Here is a 22,537-nt window from a genome sequence, read left to right as displayed (position 1 = left end):
CGCGGCGGACGTCGGAGGGGCAGGTTTTAGCGGCTGAATTATTCAAAGGCAGAGGTTGTGGAGATTCTTGTCGAGAGCGAACGGAGCGTGAACAGACGGTAATGCACTCCCCCCCCCCTGCACAGCGGCAGAGTGGTTCTCCCTGTGCCGCCGCGGTGGAGTGGCTACGCTCCTGTCGGCGTGGCAGAGTGGTTAGCCCGTGCAGCAGCTGGCGGAGCAGAGGTCACGGAGAAAGGGAATGTTAATGAGCCTCAGGCGTCTTCGCTCTGAGGTCAAACGGACTTCTCTCGCTCGGGTTTGTTTATTTTGTTGAATCAAACGATGGCCCTCATTCATTAAAAGTTCTTCTGCACAAGTGGGTTCTTAATAGTCCCTTTAAGGCCTTAACTCCCACCTGAACCGAGCACATTTTCTCCAGTTTGGCTTTACCCCAGTCCAAAAGCTTCAGGAAAAAAGCTGTGGAAATAGCAACAACACTGAGATGAAAAAAATTATGGAAATGTGACAAGAAAGTGACGAAAAATGGATGAAAAAGTGCCAAAAATGTCACAAAAATGTCACAAGAAATTGACCAAAAATGGAAGAAAAAATGTGACCAAAAAAAAGACAAAAATGTGACAAAATGTGATAAAAATTGGACCAAAATATGACAAAAATGTGACAAAAATAATGACAGAAATGTGACAAAAAAAATGACAGAAATGTGACAAAAAAAATGACAGAAATGTGACAAAAAAAATGACAGAAATGTGACAAAAAAAATGACAAAAATGTGATAAAAATGTGACCAAAACATGACAAAAATGTGACAAAAATAATGACAGAAATGTGACAAAAAAAATGACAAAAATGTGATAAAAATGTGACCAAAACATGACAAAAATGTGACAAAAATAATGACAGAAATGTGACAAAAAAAATTACAAAAAAAACACAAAACGTTGATGAAAACAATGATGGAAAAAAAACATTGACAAGAAAGTGACAAAAAATTGATGAAAAAGTGGCAAAAATGTCACAAAAATGTCACAAGAAATTTTCCAAAAATGGAAGAAAAAATTTGACAAAAAAATGACAAAAATGTGACAAGAAATTACAAAAAAATGACAAAAAAGTTACAAAAATGAGTTGAACGCCCAACAAAAAAATGATGGAAAAAAAATCTGATGACGTGAGGAAAAATCGTCTCGGTTCAGGCGGGAGTTAAGAGGTTAAGGCATTCTTCGGAAGATTTTTGACATTCACAAAGTTCTTGGCTGAGCGGGTTCTTCTGGAGACAAACAGCCAGGACGACTCTTATGCACAAACATGCTACAGTTTTACAATATTACTCTCTCTTGGTGAAACCGTGTCTTGTTTTGTGTTTTGCCTTTTGTAGTTGTTGTGTTTGACATGGTCGGCACGGCAACAGTTTAAAATAGTTTGCCTCTATCTGTGTCTCTTCCTGTCAGTGTCCAATCAGGAAGTGAAACTATGAACAAAAATGGTCAAACTAAGGACAGCTGGGTAAAACGATTAGCACCATGTAAACACAAACACGTGAGAGAGATCGCACATGTTCGAAGCAGAAGACGGAGCAACAGTTAGCGGCTAACGCTTTAGCATTATGGCAGAAATTTACAAAAAGATGGTGGACTGACAAACATGTGAGCGACCTGCTCTGATGCAGCTGAAATCCACATGTTTATTAATCCAACATCTGCAGGAGCCTCAGGTCTTTTTCCTACTTTTTTCTCCCTCACAAAGCAAAGCAGCACCGGAGGAGAGGCTGAGGCGTTCAGGGGCTGCGGGGGAAAAGAACGGCGCAGTAAACTTAGTTCTAGATCTCAAAATATTTACTTGAACATATCTTGTTTATGTGGATGAATTTGTGTTTTAGACAAGATGAATGAGATTTCTGTAGCTCATTGAATGCAGTCAAAGCAGTGTGTGGTCTAAACAGTGTGGAAGGGAGTGAGGGGCGTGGCCAGGTGAGGGGAGGGGGCGGTGGTGGAGCAGACAGGTACGTATCAACTCGTCTAAGCTCAGGTAAGAACATATCTCAGTCTGGAAAAACAGTGAACCATTCCTTTAAAGGAGGATCGGTGTGAGGCCACAGCCATAATCGTTTTGTAGTTATGCTAATGTTTGCTGCTTGTATAGGGACGGACGGAGACAGAAATGTATCTTGGTTTTGTATTTCTTTTTTCCACTCTTTCGTCATTTTTTCTTGATTTTTTTGGTATTTTTTCTATAAATGCAAAAAAACCCTCATTTTTTGTTTTCTTTATATCTAATGTTTTAGTCTTTTGCATTTGTTTCACTTTTATCTCTTTTTTTCTTCATGTTTTCTGTTTTTGGTTGTATTTTTTTCTCTCTTTTCGAATTTTCTCTCCATTCCTTGTGATTTCTTTATTTGTCTCTACTTTAGTCTGAGTGTAGTTGTCCTTGTGTTCCTGTGGCAGAGTGGTTATCCTCCCTGTTGTCCTTGTGACATCCCACTGTGCTGCAGCTCGTTTGTGTTGGAGACTAAACGTCTCCATCACTGAGCCCTAAAGCCCAAACTCCTGATGAAATGTGGCGACCTTCCTCCTCTTCCTCGGCTCTCCGCGGCCGTGCGATGCCTCACATGTTGAATAATAAAACGCCGGTGTTTCGCTGATGGTTCGGGCTGTTTTTAGACGTTTTTATCTGAGTGACCAAGAGCGAGAGCACTGGAGTGTGACGAACAGGCCATTATCAAGGCTTTTACTCAGAACACTGACCCCACACTGCACTGACGGCCTGTAGGGGGCGCCACAGTGTGACCAACAGGCCATTATCAAGGCTTTTACTCAGAACACTGACCCCACACCGCACTGACGGCCTGTAGGGGGCGCCACAGTGTGACCAACAGGCCATTATCAAGGCTTTTACTCAGAACACTGACCCCACACCGCACTGACGGCCTGTAGGGGGCGCCACAGTGTGACCAACAGGCCATTATCAAGGCTTTTACCCAGAGCACTGACCCCACACCACACTGACGGCCTGTAGGGGGCGCCACAGTGTGACCAACAGGCCATTATCAAGGCTTTTACTCAGAACACTGACCCCACACCGCACTGACGGCCTGTAGGGGGCGCCACAGTGTGACCAACAGGCCATTATCAAGGCTTTTACTCAGAACACTGACCCCACACCGCACTGACGGCCTGTAGGGGGCGCCACAGTGTGACCAACAGGCCATTATCAAGGCTTTTACTCAGAACACTGACCCCACACCACACTGACGGCCTGTAGGGGGCGCCACAGTGTGAGGAACAGGCCATTATCAAGGCTTTTACCCAGAACACTGACCCCACACCACACTGACGGCCTGTAGGGGGCGCCACAGTGTGAGGAACAGGCCATTATCAAGGCTTTTACCCAGAACACTGACCCCACACCGCACTGACGGCCTGTAGGGGGCGCCACAGTGTGAGGAACAGGCCATTATCAAGGCTTTTACCCAGAACACTGACCCCACACCGCACTGACGGCCTGTAGGGGGCGCCACAGTGTGAGGAACAGGCCATTATCAAGGCTTTTACCCAGAACACTGACCCCACACCGCACTGACGGCCTGTAGGGGGCGCCACAGTGTGACCAACAGGCCATTATCAAGGCTTTTAGTTTACTTTATCTGTAATTTTTCTTTACTTCAATTTTTCTATTGTAATTTTACGGCATATCTGTCTTGCTTTCCTTCATTTTTTGTATTTTTTTTTACAGATTTTCTTGTTTTCTTGTTGTGTTCTGTATTCTCCCATTTTTTGTTATCAATGTTTGTTTTTATCTATTTTACTTTTCTTTTCTATTGTGACTGACTTGCATGATTTTTTTTTATCCTTTTTTGTTTTGTTGTGTCTTTTACATTTGTGATCTTTCTCTTTCCCCCAATACATTTTTTTTTTCTTGTTTGTGTCATTATTCTCTATTTCTCTCTTTTTTGACCCTCTCTACTTTACTGTTTTGTGACTTTTTTTTTGGGGGGGGGGGGGGATTTTGTTCTGTTCCCTGTGTTTTATTTTATTTTCATTTTCATTTTTCTCCCGTCTATTTGTTTTCTTTTTTTGTAGAGCAGTTTAGTCTATGCTCCAGGACATTGTTAAAGGCTATGAGTAAAAGTACAGACACGTCTGATATTACTCAAGTAAAAGAAAAAAATTATTAAGTAAACAGATTATTACTGAAGTGAAAGTAGTATTTGCTGTAGAAAATACCTTCAAATCTGTGTAAATACTGTAGGGGAAAATAACTTCAAAAGCATGAACATATGGAAATGTATTGTCTAGAGGTTCTCAGTGTAAGTTTGGACACGTCTCCGATCCTCCGCTGTGGCCGTCGTCCTGTGTGCTCTTCCAGCCCCGTGAATATTCATGGCTGGATTAGCATGTGGCTCATTAGCATAGTGTCAGGGCGTTTGCATGAAGCGATGGGTCAGGACGTCGGCTCAGGGTCAGAAAGTACAAAAGCCGCGAAAACACCTCAAAGACTCTGGTGTCAGCGCGACTGCCGGGATTTCAGTGGATTTTTTTGAGAGGGGACGTAAACTGGCCTGTGTACTTGCCTGATTTAGCCCCATGTCATTGTTTCCTGTGGGTTTTCTCCAATCCCTGGTTTCAACGATCGTGCACGGACTCTGAAAGATCTGGAACTCTCCTGTCGACTCCATCAAATGCCTCTTAGCCTCTCGCAGATTTGCATCTTGTTGCTGATGAAGCTGAAATGTAATAACTGAGTGCCATGATGGAGTTTTAGAAGCATATAGCAGACTTTACAGTAGCTTGACTTACATTCAGGAGGGAGTCTGAGTTTCTGACGTGGATGGGGAGTGAGTTCCAGTTACCCCCCGCCTTAACCGAGAGCATTTTCTCCAGTTCGGCTTTGCCCAAATCTAAAGGCTTTTTGACTGGAGAGTAACACTGTAACGCCTCATTTGAAAGCAAAAATCTAGAAAAGTGATGGTAACTTTTTGTCACGTTGTCGCTGCATTTTTGTCATGTTTTTGTTGCTTTTTCATTATTTTTTTTGTGTGGCTTTTTGGCGTGTTTTCGTCACATTTTTGTCACTTTTTCGTTGTGTTTTCGTCTCTTGTTTTTCCGCTTTTTTTTTCATATTATTGTTGTTTTTTCATTGCTGTTTTCATTGCTTTGTCACGTTTTCGTCACATTTTGTTGTGTTTTTGTCACTTTTTTGTTGCTTTTCCAGCGCATTTTTTGTTTTTGGATGCTTTTCTTTTAACCCCTTAACTCCCGCCTGAACCGAGCACATTTTCTCCAGTTTGACTTTACCCCAGTCCAAAAGCTTCTGGAAAAAAAGATGTGAAAATAGCGACAAAACTGGGACGAAAACAATGATGAAAAATTGAGGAAAAAGTGGCAAAAATGTCACAAAAATGACAAAAGAAATGACAAAAAAGTGACAAACAAATGACGAAAATTTGATAAAAATTTGACAAAAAAATGACAAAAATTAGACCAAAAAATGACAAAAAATGTGACAAAAAAGTGGCGAAAAATTTAGAAAAAAGTGGCAAAAAAATGACAAAAAATGACCAAACAATGACAAAAAAAATGACAAAAAATGACAAAAAATGACCAAAAATGACCAAAAAATGACAAAAAATGACAAAAAATGACAAAAAATGACAAAAAATGACAAAAAATGACCAAAAAATGATACAAATTTGACCAAAAAATGACAAAAATTAGACAAAAAAATGACAAAAATGTGACCAAAAATGACTAAAAAATGACTAAAAAGTTCCAAAAATGAGTTGAATATCCAACAAAAAAATGATGGAAAAAACATCTGATGACGTGAGGAAAAAGATCCTCTCGGTTCAGGCGGGAGTTAAGAGGTCAGGCTTTTAGATTTGGGTAAAGCTCGGTTTCGCCCGGGGGTAAGGGTAGGGTAAAGTGAGAGGCCAGACCGGTGGCCCGAGAGCCGGTGGCCCCTCTGTGCTCCTCCAGAATGGACATATGGCCAGTCCGCCCCTGGTGGGCAGTGTGGGCCGATTTGACTGTGTTGAAATCTCCATTGTTGTTTGACCATTTACCCACCGCTGCCGTCGTCCAGCACCGCCCCCTCGCTCCTTTATTCTGCTCCTTTGGTTTGTTGTACATTGACCTGCAGGTGCTGTCCTCGGCCCGGCCCAGTCCTGCTCCTGCGTCCAGATAAATGGAGGCTCATGTTTTATTGAGGCTCTAATGGGGCTCAGACTCTTCCAGAGCCGTTTCTCTTCTTCCCCTTTACTCAAAATAAGGAAAACAGTTTGTTTTTTTCCCATATGAACATAAACACACACAGCAAATACAAATATCACAACACCGAACAAAAGGTAAAACAGTGAGGTTTCAGATAGAGTTGCCATGAGCAGAGAAGCGAGAGACGAGGGAGAGAAAACATGTGAGCAAGGCTGTGGGAACCCAGGGTGCTGAGGGCGCTGCAGCACCCCCTGGTGGAGAGTTTGGGAACTGCAGGCAATATTAACCCCTTAACTCCCACCTGAACCGAGCACATTTTCTCCAGCTTCACCCCCAGTCCAAAAGCTTCTGGAAAAAAGGTGTGAAAATAGCAACAAAACTGAGACGAAAACAAGGACGAAAATATGACCAAAAAAATGACAAAAATGGACAATAATTTGACAAAAAAAGTGATAAGAACTTGACAAAAAAATGTGAATAATTTGACGAAAAAGTGACAAAAAATGTACAAAAAAATGTCGAAAATGGACAAATATTTGACAAAAAAGTGAGAAAAATGTGACGAAAAATGGAGGAAAAAATTGAGGAAAAATTGATAAAAATGGAGGAAAAATTTAGAAAAAATGGAGGAAAAATTGATAAAAAATTGAGGAAAAATTGATAAAAAATTGGTAAAAAATTGACGAAAAATTGACGAAAAATTGAGAAAAAATTGAGGAAAAATTGAGAAAAAATTGAGAAAAAATGGAAAAAAAATTGAGGAAAAATTGAGGAAAAATTGAGAAAAAATTGATGAAAAATGGAGAAAAAATGGACAAAAAGTGATAAGAATTTGACCAAAAAATGCGAATAATTTGACGAAAAAGTGACAAAAAAGTCACGAAAATTTGACAAAAATGAGACGACTGCCCAACAAAAAAAGTGATGAAAAAAAATCTGACGTGAGGAAAAAGATCCACTTAGTTTTGTAGGTCTTTCAAATGAGGCGTTCCACTGGCCTACAGGATTTGGGTAAAGCTGAACTGGAGAAAATGCTCTCGGTTCAGGCGGGAGTTAAGAGGTTCATAAATAGGATTTAAGCACAGAAAAAGTATTTTGGGGGTAAATTTTGTCCCTCGGCGCCCCCTAACTAAAATATCTTCCCACGGCTCTGCATGTGAGGGCTGATTTGTCCTGCCTCCTGCCGGGACAAGAGGTGCAGCAGTATGGAAGTAGAAAATGTCTCCCCCTTGTGGATGCCTGGGGGAACAGCATCACATTGTGCTTAATAAAATACTGCGGCTCAAGTGGGAAAAGAGGATTCTGATGGAGACGTCTTTCATTTAGACTTCTTTATTTCTTCTTTTTGAACAATCCTGTCGTCCCATATTCAATTCCTTTAACCGATAGGATTCATGCACGTTTAAATGTATTCGTTTATCCCCGGCCCCGCTTTGTGAACCCCTGTCTTGACCACTTACTACAACTCTTTCAGCTTTGTCTAACTGTGTGATCATGAATGTGCACAGAGAGTTTCCCCTGTGACACGATGGACTTTACAGCGTCATAAACAGGATCCTATAAAACCCACGGAGACGGTGGAGTCAGAGGAACCGCCGCGGCTTCAAGGTGAGTACACGCTTCGTGGGACGGTAGGAGCTATGGGACAGGCAAGTGAGCCAATAGTCCAGCAAATAGTCAGGGTATGAAAAAAAAAAACATAAAAGTACATCTCGGCAGCTCTTACGGGTGAGCAGATTTGCCTGTGCCGCTTGTTTACCTGACTCTGAGTCCGTGTTGGATCTAGAACAACTCCTCGACAGATTGTTGTCAGTGAGTAAAAAGGGAGGCTGTATATGGAGGACCGTGGCTGCCAAAACAATAAATATATACAGAAATAAATAAATAAATAAATAAATAAATAAATACAGAAATAAATACAGAAATAGAGAAATAAATAGAGAAATGTAGAAATAAATGTATAAATAAATACACAATTAAATAAATGAATCTATAAATAAATAAATACAGAAATAAATGCACTTATTCTCATAATTGCATGCATTTCTTTGCCAATTTTATCTTTTTTAAATGTATTATTATTTATTTATTTATTTATTTCTGTATATATTTATTGTTTTGGCAGCCACGGTCCTCCATAGCTGTAGTCACAGACAATGGCAGGGGCTGGACTGGGACTGAAAACCAGCCCTGGACTCTGGTCAGCCTGGCCCAAATCAGCGTATATATGACACTTCCAGATAATACGTATGTTAACCTCTTACCCCCCCCCCCGCCTTAACCGAGAGCATTTTCTCCAGTTCGGCTTTACCCAAATCTAAAGGCTTCTTGACTGGAGAGCAACACTGTAACACCTCATTTGAAAGATAAAGTCTAGAAAAGTGATCGCTGCATTTTTGTCTTTTTTTGTTGCTTTTTCATTACTTTTTTGTGACTTTTTGGCGTGTTTTCGTCTCTTGTTTTTCTGGGGGGGGGGTTTCATCGCTTTTTTCACTGCTTTGTCGTCACGTTTTCGTCACATTTTGTTGTGTTTTTGTCACTTTTTTGTCGCTTATCCAGCGCATTTTTGTTTTTGGATGCTTTTCTTAACTCCCACCTGAACAGAGCACATTTTCTCCAGTTTGGCCTTAGCCCAGTCCAAAAGCTTCTGGAAAAAAGCAGTGGAAAAAAGCAACAAAACTGAGACGAAAACAATGATGGAAATGTGACAAAAAAGTGAGAAAACATTGATGAAAAAGTGGCAAAAATGTCACAAGAAATTGACGAAAAATGGACGAAAAAATGACAGAAATGTGACAAAAAATGACAAAAAAATTGAAAATAATTTGACAAAAAAAATTACAAAAAAATGACTAAAAAATGACTAAAAAGTTCCAAAAATGAGTTGAATATCCAACAAAAAAATGATGGAAAAAAAATCTGATGACGTGAGGAAAAAGATCCTCTCGGTTCAGGCGGGAGTTAAGAGGTTGAGCTTTTAGATTTGGGTAAAGCTCGGTTTCACCCGGGGGTAAGGGTGAGGTAAAGTGAGAGGCCAGCCCGGTGGCCCTAGAGCCAGTGGCCCTTCTGTGCTCCTCCAGAATGGACATATGGCCAGTCCGCCCCTGGACAATGACATTAGGAACATAGAATCTTGACATGAGAGGAGACATGAGGGGTTTGTGTCTTTCTGTTGTCAAATGTCAAACATCAGACCATTTACCAGCGAACGGCTCCAAAAATGTCACTCACAGTGCGGAATTCTCTGTGTTTTTCTCCGTATTCCTCTATCGCCATTTAGTCTGAGGACCACCAGCTCATTTTCTGGTAGCAGAGGTGTGGTTTACGATCGCCCATAGCCGTTTATTGTGCTGAATGTCTCTCATATGTGTCTGCAGTCGCCACAGCCAATCGTATCATCGCATGACGTATGACGGACCTGCAGTAAACTTTCAAGCTAAACTTTTTAGAACACGGCCAAAAGCTTGATCGTTGTCATGTTGGATCTATAAAAGACTTTTATTTTTATCTGCAAACAAATCACAAGCTTCCGTATGTGGAACAGCTCGCCCTCGTCTCGCCGTCCCTCCTCGTTCTGTGATTGGTCCCAAATCCACGTTTAGATTTCAGCCGTGGTCCTGCACACAGCGGCGTGGGGGTTCCTGGGTGACATGAAATAATTGTCTCATTTGTAAATAGAAAACTTCTCTAGTACAGTAACCTTCATTTGGGAGACATGACCTGTATCACAATGTAAAGGAGGAATCCTAATAACGATATATTCACTGGTATAACTAATCAAATATTGGGCAAATTCATTTAAAGCAGTTTCACTCTTTTTGTGACACGTTTGGTTACAATATGATATTTCTGCGGATTCAAAGTGTGACATCACATGCATTAATGATTGATTGTATCACTGGTATATGTTTATTTTTTATTGTATTAATTATGCCAACAAATGCCCCCCGTATCTCCAACAACACTTTGTCAGACACACATCAGCCTGTCCCATACCACACTTGTTACATCCATTTTTTAACACACCAAGAACTCATCGGGAAACTGGGCGTAGAGCATTTTGTCATAAAGCACCCACGGACTGGAATAACCTCCCACTGTCACTGAAATCTATCACATCTATGCATTTCTTTAGACGGGCACTATTGTTATATTTAAAGACACCATGTACCTGTTTCTAGAGGACTTCTCTTCACTTCTCTGATTGTAATGATGTAAATTATAGGCCCATTAGAATTAGAATTAGATTTCTTTATTTTTGTCAATGTAATCAATGTAATCCATGTAATGCATAATTTGGGGAGGTGGTGGGTAATATGGGGGAGCAGACTTGTTGTCTTGTTGAGTTTGGTCTTGTTTTGTATTATCTTTCTTTTTACATGTGTTGTGTTGTCGTATGTTGTCATGTGTTGTCATGTGTTGTCGTATGTTGTCATGTGTTGTCGTATGTTGTCATGTGTTGTCGTATGTTGTCATGTGTTGTCGTATGTTGTCATGTGTTGTCGTATGTTGTCATGTGTTGTCGTATGTTGTCATGTGTTGTCGTATGTTGTCATGTGTTGTCGTATGTTGTCATGTGTTGTCGTGTGCTGTCATGCCTTGTGCATGTGTGGCTTTTATTATTTTCAATCAGTGATTGAAAGGATCCCCTCGAAAATGAGATGGCACACCTCAAGGGGCTATCCAAAATAAAAGAATAAAGAATTAACAAGCTACTTCTTATGGAAGCCCGTTTCCGCCATGTTAAAAAAAAAAAAGCCCAACGGGAAGTCGAAATTACGAGATGTAAAGTCATAATTTTGTGTTTAAAACACTTTAAATGACTTTTTGACTTTAAATCTCGAAATTACAACTTTTAAACTCATACTACGAGTTTAAATCTCGAAATTACGAGTTTAAAACTCAAAATTATGAGTTTTAAAACTCATAATTTTGAGTTTTATGAGTTTTAAAACTCATAATTTTGAGATTTAAACTTGAAATTACGACTTTTACAACTCGGAATTCCGAGATTTAAGATCCGTAATCATAAACGTCAGCCCTATTTTATTTTGATAATCCGGATGTTGTTGCCGTTCTCTTTCCTGTCTGATGCGTCTGAACTGTGGAACTTGATCTGGCAGAGCCGTATCTTGGAATCGTATCATGCCTGAAAAACAACTGCCATTTTGGGGCAAACTTGTGCCTCTTTGCCTCTGCCATGTCCTCTGGGTACCCCCTGCCTATGGTCTCCCCGTTTGATAAAAGGGCGATGCCGGTGGACAATGGCTAGTTTGCCCGGTTAGCATACATGTGCAATCCAGCTCATTGTTGATAAAAAAAAGTCTGCAATCAACCACCAATTCATCAATCCTGACCCAGTGTGTGATAATCTTCAAGGCTGCATTATGTGGTTACGGCTTTATTGACGTTTTTAGTGTATAATACTTAATTCCACAAGATCCATTATTGGAGCTGATGCTAGAGCTGCTAAGAAGCTAGTTAGCTCCGAGTGCTAAGCAATCGGCTACGGCCAATTGTACATGAAGTGTGAGTAATAAACTGCAAAATCAACCTGCCCGGCTCAGTGTGTGATCGTTGTTAAGGTGATGCTTTATGTAGACGTGGGTTTATTGACTTTATTCATGCATTTTCACATGATCATGATCATCCGAAGTTCATGATGCTACGATCGTAGCATTAGCTTTGGGAATGCCCTGCATCATCAAGGTCTAAATACATTCCTATCGTGGATACAGTCATTTTTAATAACTTTTCTTGTCACTGCTTTTAATCCTGGGTGTTGAGGTAAAATAAACACTTCTGTGTGTCTTTGTAAAAGTCCCAGAGTTGCTGTAGCTCCGGTTCACAACACGATGAAGCTAATCCTCCATGATTGTTTACATTTGCACCAGTGGTTCTGCTGTCCCCGCCGTACCCACGTCTATGATCACAAATCTGAAAAACTCGAAATTCCGAGTTTAAATCTCAAAATTCTGAGTTTTAAAAGTCGTAATTTTGAGATTTAAACTCGTAATTTTGTGTTTTAAACACAAAATGACGAGTTTAAATCTCGTAATTTCGACTTCCCGTTTTATTTTTTAACATGGCGGAAACGGGCTTCCATAACTTCTGGATCGATAAACAGCAAAAATGCAACTTTATCTGAATCTCCTGCTGAAAAAACAACATATATCACAGTGGAGTTACAGTTCACACTGGTCTCCAAACATTAGCCTGGTGTAACCGTGCACCACCTGATGTGGCCCCGCCCTAACTCCCGTAACAGACACTATGGCCCACTATGGCCGACAACACTTCTACTTCTTATTATCTTCTTCAAACTTGGCACAGCTGATGTCAATAAACCAAATATTAAGTGAGTCAAATATGAGGCGTGTATCTTTTTGAAGGTGCAAGATTTAGGAGGTTCAATTGTGTCGACCTCCACTTCATTCGGGTGTGTTTCTGACCCTGTTTCCATGGTAACGTGTGCCTGTTGTTGCCGTCTCTCAGATGCGTTGCTGCACTGGGCTCCTGCTGCTGGCCGCTTTGGCCCTGAGCTCCGCCAGAGTCCAGGACATCATCGTGAGGAGGAGCGCCCCCGTCAGGAGAGGTGAGGAACTGCAGAGGCCACAGAGGTCGTTCATTGGTTCAGATTTTGTTTTTACGTTTTTAAATTAAACGTGTTGTGGCTTTGACTCCTCCCCCACAGCGTCTCTGCTGAACCCGGCGCTGGAGGGGCGTGTCCCTGACCTGCCCCAGAGCCCCTCCCTCCCCGAGGCGCTGACCCCCCCGGCCCTGAACACCGACCAGATCCTGCCCGACGACTTCCTGTTCGGGGACAACGTCAACCTGGAGTGGAAGGAGTTCGCCGGCTCGATCCCCGACGGCGCCGTGTCCATCTACAACGGCTACGCGGAGCGCACCGACTACGTGTGCCAGCACCAGTGCCAGGCGGGCTTCTACAACCCCGCCCTGGGCCCCCACTGCCGCTACCCGTACGGCGACCGCGAGTACTACGCCCCCGAGTTCCGCATCCTCACCAACAAGGACAACTTCGAGTTCCTGGAGTGGAGGGACGAGTCGTACGGCGGCGTGCCCAAGGACTCGGTCCGGACCTGCGGCGACGCCGGCATCTACGTGGGCAAGAACAAGTACGGCCTGGGGAAAGTGGTGCCGCAGTTCGAAGCCTTCTTCTTACCCTGGGAGGGCGATGAGTACTGGTACAAGAAATACCAGGTGAGAAACGCTCTCATTACCGTAATGTGTAAAACAAGCAGCTCAGTGTTTTCCCCCCATAGCTGCTAGCTCAAACATCGCAAATTCTGAACGATCCAGATGTTTTCAGCTGTTGTCCACATTTAGGTGATTAGGTCAAAGCCGTGTTAGAAAAACTCCACACAGAAAGGCCCCGTCCAGGTGGGAATCGAACCCGGGACCTTCTTGCTGTGTAGCATGAGCAGTGACCGCTGTACTACTGTGCCGTCCATTCCATGCCATACTTAAGTATTGCGCCAGCTTTCCTGTTCATTTGTACGGGTATAGACGGCTCAATTTAAAGGCACCATTGGATAACAAATGTACTCGTGTGAAGAGGCTCAGAAGAGGCATTTACATTCATTTCACTGCACTTTCGTAGCTCCTTCAGACTCCAGATGTGGCAGTCTTGGACCTAAGACCTATTTTTCAAACCTAATTGTTGCCTGATTTATTGAACTTTGAACCCAAAACTCAAGGCCAAAGTTTTTCACTAATAACTTACCTAGTTTGTTAAAAACAATGTAGTTTCTCAGTCCTCCAGGGAGTTAACTAGACTCAAAAAAGGGTGAATCAAAACAACTGGACTTTTAAAGAAGAGCTGACAGTTGGTGTGTGTCACTGTCCACACTCACCGTGTCTATATCTGGTGGGTGTGGTCACCACGGACATCCACTCAAAACTGTCAGCGCTTTTATAAAAGTAAGTCCAGTTGTTTTGATTCACCCTCTTTGAGTCGAACTAGTTTATTCTGTGTAAATTTCACCAAGTTTATTCAAAAACTAAACAAGATCCAAAATCCCTCTGATCAAACCACATATTTAAACCTGGCTCTGTCCTTTATTTAGAAACATTTCATCCATTTGGCCGTTTTTGTTTTGTGAAAACTTGCAGCGTGTGTTGGTCTCAGTAAACATCTGAGCCCCTCGTTCCCCGTTCAAGGTGCTGACCATCAACAGAGACGCCTACACGCAGCACATCAGCGACGTGAAGTACGCCATCGACGAGGCGGAGCTGTTCCAGTACCCCCCGGAGACCATGCAGATCTCCGGCGTCACCAACAACGAGTGCCAGAGCGTGTCCAAGACGGTGACGCTCAGCAAGACGTCCGAGCTGGAGACCACCTGGAACATCGGCCGCGGCACCATGCTGGGCATCACCGGCAGCATCACCGCCAAGATCCCCTTCATCGGCGAGGGCGGAGTGGAGCTGGGCGGGGAGAAGACGCTCCAGTTCGACAGAGGTACAGGAGAGAAGGAGATCGTGTGGTTTGTGTGAAGGTGTTCCTCTGCAGCCTGGCCAGGACGCTCTTCAAAAAGAGATTTTTAATCTCACTCAGTTTATCCTGGATAAATAAAGGTTAAATAAATAAATAAAAATAAAGGTAGTAGTTCAAGTTAGAGAATGTGAAGATTTTATAAAGAATTTCTTTCGTAGTTTGGAGTATTGTCTCCACTTTTGGACTTTATGACCTCAGTTCATCTGTGCTGAGAGAGAAGACGCAGAATTTGGGAGACTTTTTGTTTCATGTGGAAAAGTCCAGCCATTACAGAGATATTAACCATAAACCAAGTACGAAGCTCAGCATTTTGACTGTTACCGTGGTTACCACAGTAGGATTCTAAGCTACACTTAGGGCTTTTCCACCGAGGAGCTGGTTCTGGTGCCGGGTTGGTTCCATACTGACTTGGTTTTCCACCAAAATGAGAGCTGTGCCTATTGTCATAGCAACGCTTTGGGAAGTCAACATAAAACATGGATAGTAACATCTTACTACAGCCACTTCTGGTTATAAAATACAGAAAAATAAGTTTATGTTTCAGTCACAGCAGCCGTTAACATTTTGATTTCTTCTTTCTAACTCTTGTTTTAGCTAAAGAGCATAAAGCAAAGCAACAGTTTCCTCCACAGAGACTGTTTTGGCTTCTCCAGGAAGTTCTAAGCACAAACTAACTAATATTGATTGTTTGTTGGAGGAGAGAGCCACGCCCCCAGCCGCTGACATCACTGGTGCTCGTTTCTTGGACCAGCTTTTAACTGGTTCCCAACCGGCACCAGATTTTGGAACCAAGAGCCAGCGTTTTTTCAGTGGAAAACGAAAGAACCGGTTCTGAAACTGGAACTGGCCCAGAACCAGCACCGGCTTGGTGGAAAAGGACTAACTGACTCCAGACTGTTTAGAGCAGGGGTTGGCAACGTCTATCAGTGGTTTTGTAATAGCCCAATGTCACAACAGGAGTTGCCTCACAGGGCTGCGCCGAACACTCAGCCCTCTCGCACAGAGCCTCTGGCCCCAAGATGATTTTCAGAAATATTATTATGCAAATAAGAGATTAAATACCTGTTGAAGTGCTAGACATACTGTCCGTCTTTACAGTATTTATTTTCTCTGCAGAACATCATTTATAAAATAAAACACTGTCATTTGGTGTTTTGATAATGATGACATAAACTGTGACATGACATCATACGGACGAGACCTCTTTATTGCCCTCGTGAGGAAACTTTTATGCAAAAAAAGTTTAGATTAGAGCGTATGGTGGTGAGCTTGGTGTCCTTACCTTCCATGCCAGGCCTGTAGGATGCTCCAGGGTCAATTCTTTTTCAGGTTTCTGGTAGGTTTTTACTGCTGATGGTCCTATACATACAAACCATTCAGAAAACCAGCCAGAACCCCAGAAAAAAATGTATCCTGGAGCTTATAGAGACCATGGATGGAAAGCAAAGGCGCCATACTAACCACCATGCAGCCGCCGGGTCACTGAAGGGTCACATATGCACTGCTATTAAGTTGAATTTAAGAACTGGAAATATGTCAAAGAGAGGAATCGGCCTCTAAACCTTTGGGCTGTTCTCACCCCTCTGGGAGTGACAATAGGGCTCATTTACATAAAGCCATACGACTGTACAGCTCCCCCTGTGGTGTCATGTGTGTGGGCTTTCAGAGTCGCTCACTCAAACACAGAAACTGATCCACAGGCGTATGGATAAAACTGTGGCATTTGTCCACAAAACGATGTGTCAACAACGCAAACCAAAGCAGCGGCGCCTCCTCCCAAACAACAACAGCAAACAGGAGACGAGCGTAAAAAGATACTAAACCTACTGTTTGACAGGGGCGGACTGGCCATATGTCCGTTCTGGAAGAGCACAGAAGGGCCAACGGCTCTAGGGCCACCGGTCCCGCCTCAACCGAGCTTTACCCAAATCTAAAAGCTAAAAAGAAAAGCATCAAAATAGCGAGAAAAAGAGGATGAAAACATGAGAAAAACACGGACAAAAAACACAACAAAAATGATGATGTGGCGACGTGACGAAAAGTTTCCATCACTTTTGTAGGTCTTAGCTTTCAAATGAGGCGTTACAATGTTGATCTCCAGTCGAGAAGCTTTTAGATTTGGGTAAAGCCCAGTATAAAAAACATGAATCTAAAAGGAATTCCGTGGAGCATGGTGTGCCACAAGGTTCAATTTTGGGACCATTATTATTTATTATTTATAAGAATGATTTTGCTTCTGTTTCTACGACCACCTTTCCCGCTCTTTTTGCTGATGATGCCAGTCAAAAAAATAATAATAAAAAGCCGAACTGGGGAAAATGCACTCGTTAATGTTAAGGCGGGGGGTAAAAGGTTAACCTCTTAACTCCAACCTGATTGGATCCCATTTTCTCCAGTTTGGCTTTACCCTAATCAAAAAGATTCTTGGGGAAAAAAAGCACCAAAAATGTGACAAAAATTCAACAAAAATTCAACAAAAACTCAACAAAAATGTGACAAAAATTCGACAAAAATGTGACAAAAATTCAACAAAAATGTGACAAAAACTCATCAAAAATATGACAAAAACTCATCAAAAATATGACAAAAACTCAACAAAAATATGACAAAAACTCAACAAAAATATGACAAAAACTCAACAAAAATGTGACAAAAACTCAACAAAAATGTGACAAAAACTCAACAAAAATATGACAAAAACTCAACAAAAATATGACAAAAACTCAACAAAAATATGACAAAAACTCAACAAAAATGTGACAAAAATTCAACAAAAATTCAACAAAAACTCAACAAAAATGTGACAAAAATTCGACAAAAATGTGACAAAAATTCAACAAAAATGTGACAAAAACTCAACAAAAATATGACAAAAACTCAACAAAAATATGACAAAAACTCAACAAAAATGTGACAAAAACTCACCAAAAATGTGACAAAAACTCAACAAAAATGTGACAAAAACTCAACAAAAATATGACAAAAACTCAACAAAAATATGACAAAAACTCAACAAAAATGTGACAAAAACTCAACAAAAATGTGACAAAAACTCAACAAAAATGTGACAAAAACTCAACAAAAATGTGACAAAAACTCACCAAAAATGTGACAAAAACTCAACAAAAATGTGACAAAAACTCAACAAAAATATGACAAAAACTCAACAAAAATATGACAAAAACTCAACAAAAATGTGACAAAAACTCAACAAAAATGTGACAAAAACTCAACAAAAATGTGACAAAAATTCAACAAAAATGTGACAAAAATTCAACAAAAATATGACAAAAACTCAACAAAAATGTGACACAACACAGCAACAACACGAGGAAAAAGGTCAGTTTTGTGGGTCTTAGCTTTCAAATGAGGTGTTACACAGCCAAAAGAGGACAGAATGCATTCGGTTAAGGCGGGGGGTAAGAGGTTATAATATGGATTTGTGGAAGTGTCACAATTACGCTAATTTGGGCTAGGCTGGTCAGAGTCCAGGGCTGTTTTTCAGTCCCAGTCCACCCCTGCTGTTTGGTGCTTTTACAGAAGATTTATTTTTTTAACGCTGAAGCTGCGTGACGAAAGCGGTGTCCTGTCTGGGGAGCAAAGCAGCGTCTCCGTCCCGCCGTCGCTGCTTTGCTCTCAAGGCTCTTCATGAGGAAGCGGCGCCACATAATCCGCGAGGAAGAAATCCACTTCCAAACGTCCACGGTTCAGCTCGTCTGATACAATCTTTGTCCATCCAACACGACCCGGTGCTTACCCAATCTGTAAATACACACCGACATCTCCCAAATCAACATAAAAGTTTGAACCTAAAAGTTTACGCTTTTAAATACACCAGTACTGCAGCGTAAACATGGAGAGGCTTCTTCGTGGCTTCAACTGAACGATTCTGCAAAAAGGAAAAGAAAACTTGAGCTGCCGACTTGTGTCCCTGGAATCCACGACGGGGCACATAATGTCGTGATCAGCACTGAACATCTTGTACTTCTGGACACTTCAGGTCAGGTACAGCTGCTGACAATGACAGCACTGGGAGATAATGGACTCCTGATGACTTTATTTTTCTTAAAGGAACAGGCCCCCGTTTTTACACACTGAGATATGTTCTTACCTGAGCTTTGACGAGTTCTTTAGGACCTGTCTGATCTTCCCCCGTGCCTTCAGTCACGTAAACACAGCGCAGACGGCGTTAGCATTTAGCCTCTCCCTCTCTCCTCTATAGCTCCAAAACAGGTCAAGATAGAAGCTACCAAGCTCCACTACAAAGTATAATTACACAAAATTAAACAATGTGGATTTTCTAAGCGGATAAAAGGGGGAACTATATTGTAAGGTGTAATAATACCAGGAGTAGTTCGAAATCCGCGCAGTAATCCTCACTTTACTGTGCGGACGCCAAATTACTCCTGGTATTATTCCGCCTTACAATATAGTTCCCCCTTTTATCCGCTTAGAAAATCCACATTGTTTAATTTTGTGTAATTATACTTTGTAGTGGAACACTTCACGTAACCATATTTAAATAGGGAAAACGTGGAAGAGCTTGGTAGCTTCTATCTTGACCTGTTTTGGAGCTATAGAGGAGAGAGGGAGAGGCTAAATGCTAACGCCGTCTGCGCTGTGTTTACGTGACTGAAGGCACGGGGGAAGATCAGACAGGTCCTAAAGAACTCGTCAAAGCGAAGGTAAGAACATATCTCAGTATGTAAAAACGGGGGCCTGTTCCTTTAAGCTCTTAACTCCCGCCTGAACAGAGAGGATCTTTCTCCTCACGTCATTAGATTTTCTTTCCATCGTTTTTTTGTTGGGTATTCAACTAATTTTTGTAGCTTTTGTGTCCTTTTTTTGTCACATTTTTGGCATTTTTTCGTCCATTTTTTATCAAATTTTAGTCATTTTTTTGTCAAATTTGTGTCAGATTTTTGTCAGATTTTTGTCATTTTTTTGTAAATTTTTTATCAAATTTTTGTCATTTTTTTGTCAAATTTGTATCACATTTTGTCACATTTGTGTAATTATTTGTACATTTTTTGTACATTTTTTATCAAATTTTTGTCATTTTTTTGTCAAATTTGTGTCAGATTTTTGTCAGATTTTTGTCATTTTTTTGTCCATTTTTTGTCATTTTTTCCTCCATTTTTTGTCAATTTCTTGTGACATTTTTGCCACTTTTGAATCAATTTTTCGTCACTTCTTTGTCACATTTCCATCATTGTTTTCGTCTCAGTTTTGTCGCTATTTTCACAGCTTTTTTCCAGAAGCTTTTGGACTGGGGTAAAGCCAAACTGGAGAAAATGTGCTCGGTTCAGGTGGGAGTTAAGGGGTTAAGTCCTAGCCCTTTACTTTGCGTCTTTTTTCTGTCGACTCACTTCTTACGGCAACAAAACGCTTGATGGTGCTGTGTCACATCCCGATATTGTTTTGACCTTTGACCCGCGTCCCTCTGACTTTTGACCTCTTCTCAGATGTTTTCTCCATCCCATTTCCCGTGAGGTCAAACGCCGTCGCCGCATAATGCCTGTGCGTCTCCTCCGCAGGAACGACCCGCGTGGAGTCCATCTCCCACTCCGTCTCCGTGGAGCTGACGGTGCCGCCCAACCACTCGTGCCGCGTGCGGATGGAGGGTCGCCGGTTCAAGGCCGACGTCCCGTACACGGCCCGCCTCAGCCGCACCTACAGGAACGGGGAGACGCAGTGGACGTCCATCTCGGGCACCTACGACGGGGTCAGCATCGGCGAGGTGCGGGCGGTGGTGGAGCGCTGCGAGCCGGTGCCCGACGCCAAGCCCTGCCCGTGAGCCAGGCACCCAACGCCCTTATCCTGAAGCCAAAACCCGCACCTCCCTGACACCGACCAATGAGCAACACACTCCACGCCCATGAGCAAGACACTTGAACATCTGTGAGCCAAATGATCTGTGACAATAAAGCTACAACTGGTGCACGAGTGGTTTCAGAAGCGTCATTATTTGGATCGCTATGAGATACAGACGGCATCTCGTCATAGAAGGGGGCGTGGCTTCGCCGAGGGGGAAAAAAGAATCTTTAGAGAAACACAATTTTTCACTCTTTTTTGCCATTTTCTGGTGGAATATGAACTTATTTATCACATACAAATAAAGTCAAGTGTAAATCGGGCCCATATAGATATTTTCTCACAGCAGATTGTTCAGTAGAAGTGAAAAAACAGCAGTTGTAGCAAGCACTAGCTAACCGTTAGCATTAGCCCGATGCTAACATGTAGCATCAAGTTAGCATTCTCCGTTATTCATGTATTTATGGGCTGTTGAACCACTTTGCTCCTCCCCATGTCTTTGTATCATTATTTAGAAGAAACTATGTTCATATTTCAGCATTTGTTACAGTTGTTTTTGAATAATTAGAGAAAAATTAAATTTTTTCAAAATTGTTTTCCCCCTTAACTGTTTTCAAAATGACCATATATGGGCGATGCCAGAGATGCCGTCTGTATAGATACAGACGTCATCTCTGGAATCGCCCATATATGGTCATGTTTGAAGCAGTCAGCGGGAGAAAACAAAGACGAGAAAAATCGTAGCTAGCATAAAGCATCATGTTAGCATAACGAGTCGCGATTTTACTTTTTTTGTCACTCATTTGTTGCACTCTCTATTTTGACACTTTTTTTCAAGAAGCTTTTAGATTTGGGTAAAGCCAAAACATGTAAAAATGTGCTCGGTTCAGGTGGGAGTTAAGAGGTTAACAGATGCTGAATTATGAAGATAGTTTTCTAATAATTAAAGACATGGAGAGGAGCAAAGTAGTTCAACAGCCCATAAATACATGAATAACAGAGAATGCTAACATGATGCTTTATGTTAGCATCATGCTACATGCTAATGCTAGCTGCGACTGCCTGTTTTTCGCTTCTACTGAACAATCTGCTGAAAAACCAACCATATGAACCCGTTTTAGACTATTTGTATGTTGTAAATACATTTATAGTCTGCCAGAAAACGGCTACAAAGAGTGAAACATTTTACTTCCTTCCCCCTCGGCGAGGCCACGCCCCTTTGTATGGCGCGCCACCGACTGCATCTAAAGTATGTTTATACAGAGCCAAAGGATATATACACTTACCTGATGAAGACTAAATTTATAGGAAACGTGTTTGAAAGCACAAAAATATATGAATAAACCTTCAATAACTTGATACAGATACAACAAAATAAATGCCCAAAATAGCATAAAAAGAACAAATGGATCTTTTAACAACGCTTTGTCAAAATGAAGCATTACTTCTACAACATTCAACTCCCTGGACTTCAGATCTACATAAAACATATTTAGAACGTCTATGGTATTATTCATTTATATTCGCCATTTTATTGGGAATATTTGTGATTATTTATACTGTTTTCCTGCTGGTTCTTTCTGTTTTCCACAGCCATGCGACCCCTGTTACAGTGTAAATATGACCAGAACAATGACCTTTAAAGTGATTAGTGACAATAAAGTTCAACCTGGTGTTTGACTATTTGTGTCAGAAACATCATTACCTTCATAAATATTAACCTCTTAACTCCCGCCCGAACCGAGAGGATCTTTTTCCTCACGTCATCAGATTTTTTTTCCATCATTTTTTTGTTGGGTATTCAACTCATTTTTCATCACATTTTTGTAATTTATTTGGTCACATTTTGTCACATTTTTCGTCATTTCTTAGTCACATTTTTTCGTCAATTTTTTATCAATTTTTTGTAATTTTTTTTGTCACTTTTTTGTCAAATTTCTTCAATTTTTTGGTCAATTTTGTCACATTTTTGTCATTTTTTCGTCCATTTTTTGTC

General features: G+C 41.4%; 1 protein-coding gene across 2 annotated transcripts; it reads left to right on the top strand.

The window, feature by feature from the left end:
• Positions 1-20,537, top strand: LOC306969452 (natterin-3-like). 2 transcript variants are annotated; one of them, XM_079565071.1, is made up of 5 exons: positions 1-98; positions 12,705-12,804; positions 12,904-13,430; positions 14,391-14,691; positions 20,265-20,537. In XM_079565071.1, the coding sequence occupies exons 2-5, from the start codon at positions 12,705-12,707 to the stop codon at positions 20,522-20,524; spliced, it is 1,188 nt and encodes a 395-aa protein (XP_079421197.1). In that variant the 5' UTR covers positions 1-98; the 3' UTR covers positions 20,525-20,537. The 2 variants fall into 2 exon arrangements, with proteins under 2 accessions (XP_079421197.1, XP_079421198.1); XM_079565072.1 differs by lacking the exon at positions 1-98 and adding an exon at positions 7,746-7,817.
• The last annotated feature ends 2,000 nt before the right edge of the window (positions 20,538-22,537 follow it).

Source organism: Gobius niger (genome assembly GCF_951799975.1).
Source record: "Gobius niger genome assembly, chromosome: 1".
Taxonomy (NCBI): domain Eukaryota; kingdom Metazoa; phylum Chordata; class Actinopteri; order Gobiiformes; family Gobiidae; genus Gobius; species Gobius niger.
Note: the sequence above shows the minus strand (reverse complement) of the source record. Positions and strands in the feature narration are given on the sequence as shown.

Bases quoted from the DNA above. Each gene is read 5' to 3' on its own strand.
- LOC306969452 (XM_079565071.1), top strand. From the start codon at position 12,705: ATGCGTTGCTGCACTGGGCTCCTGCTGCTGGCCGCTTTGGCCCTGAGC. The intron at 12,805-12,903 runs GTGAGGAACTGC...CCTCCCCCACAG, and splicing joins GAGCGCCCCCGTCAGGAGAG to CGTCTCTGCTGAACCCGGCG. The intron at 13,431-14,390 runs GTGAGAAACGCT...TCCCCGTTCAAG, and splicing joins ACTGGTACAAGAAATACCAG to GTGCTGACCATCAACAGAGA.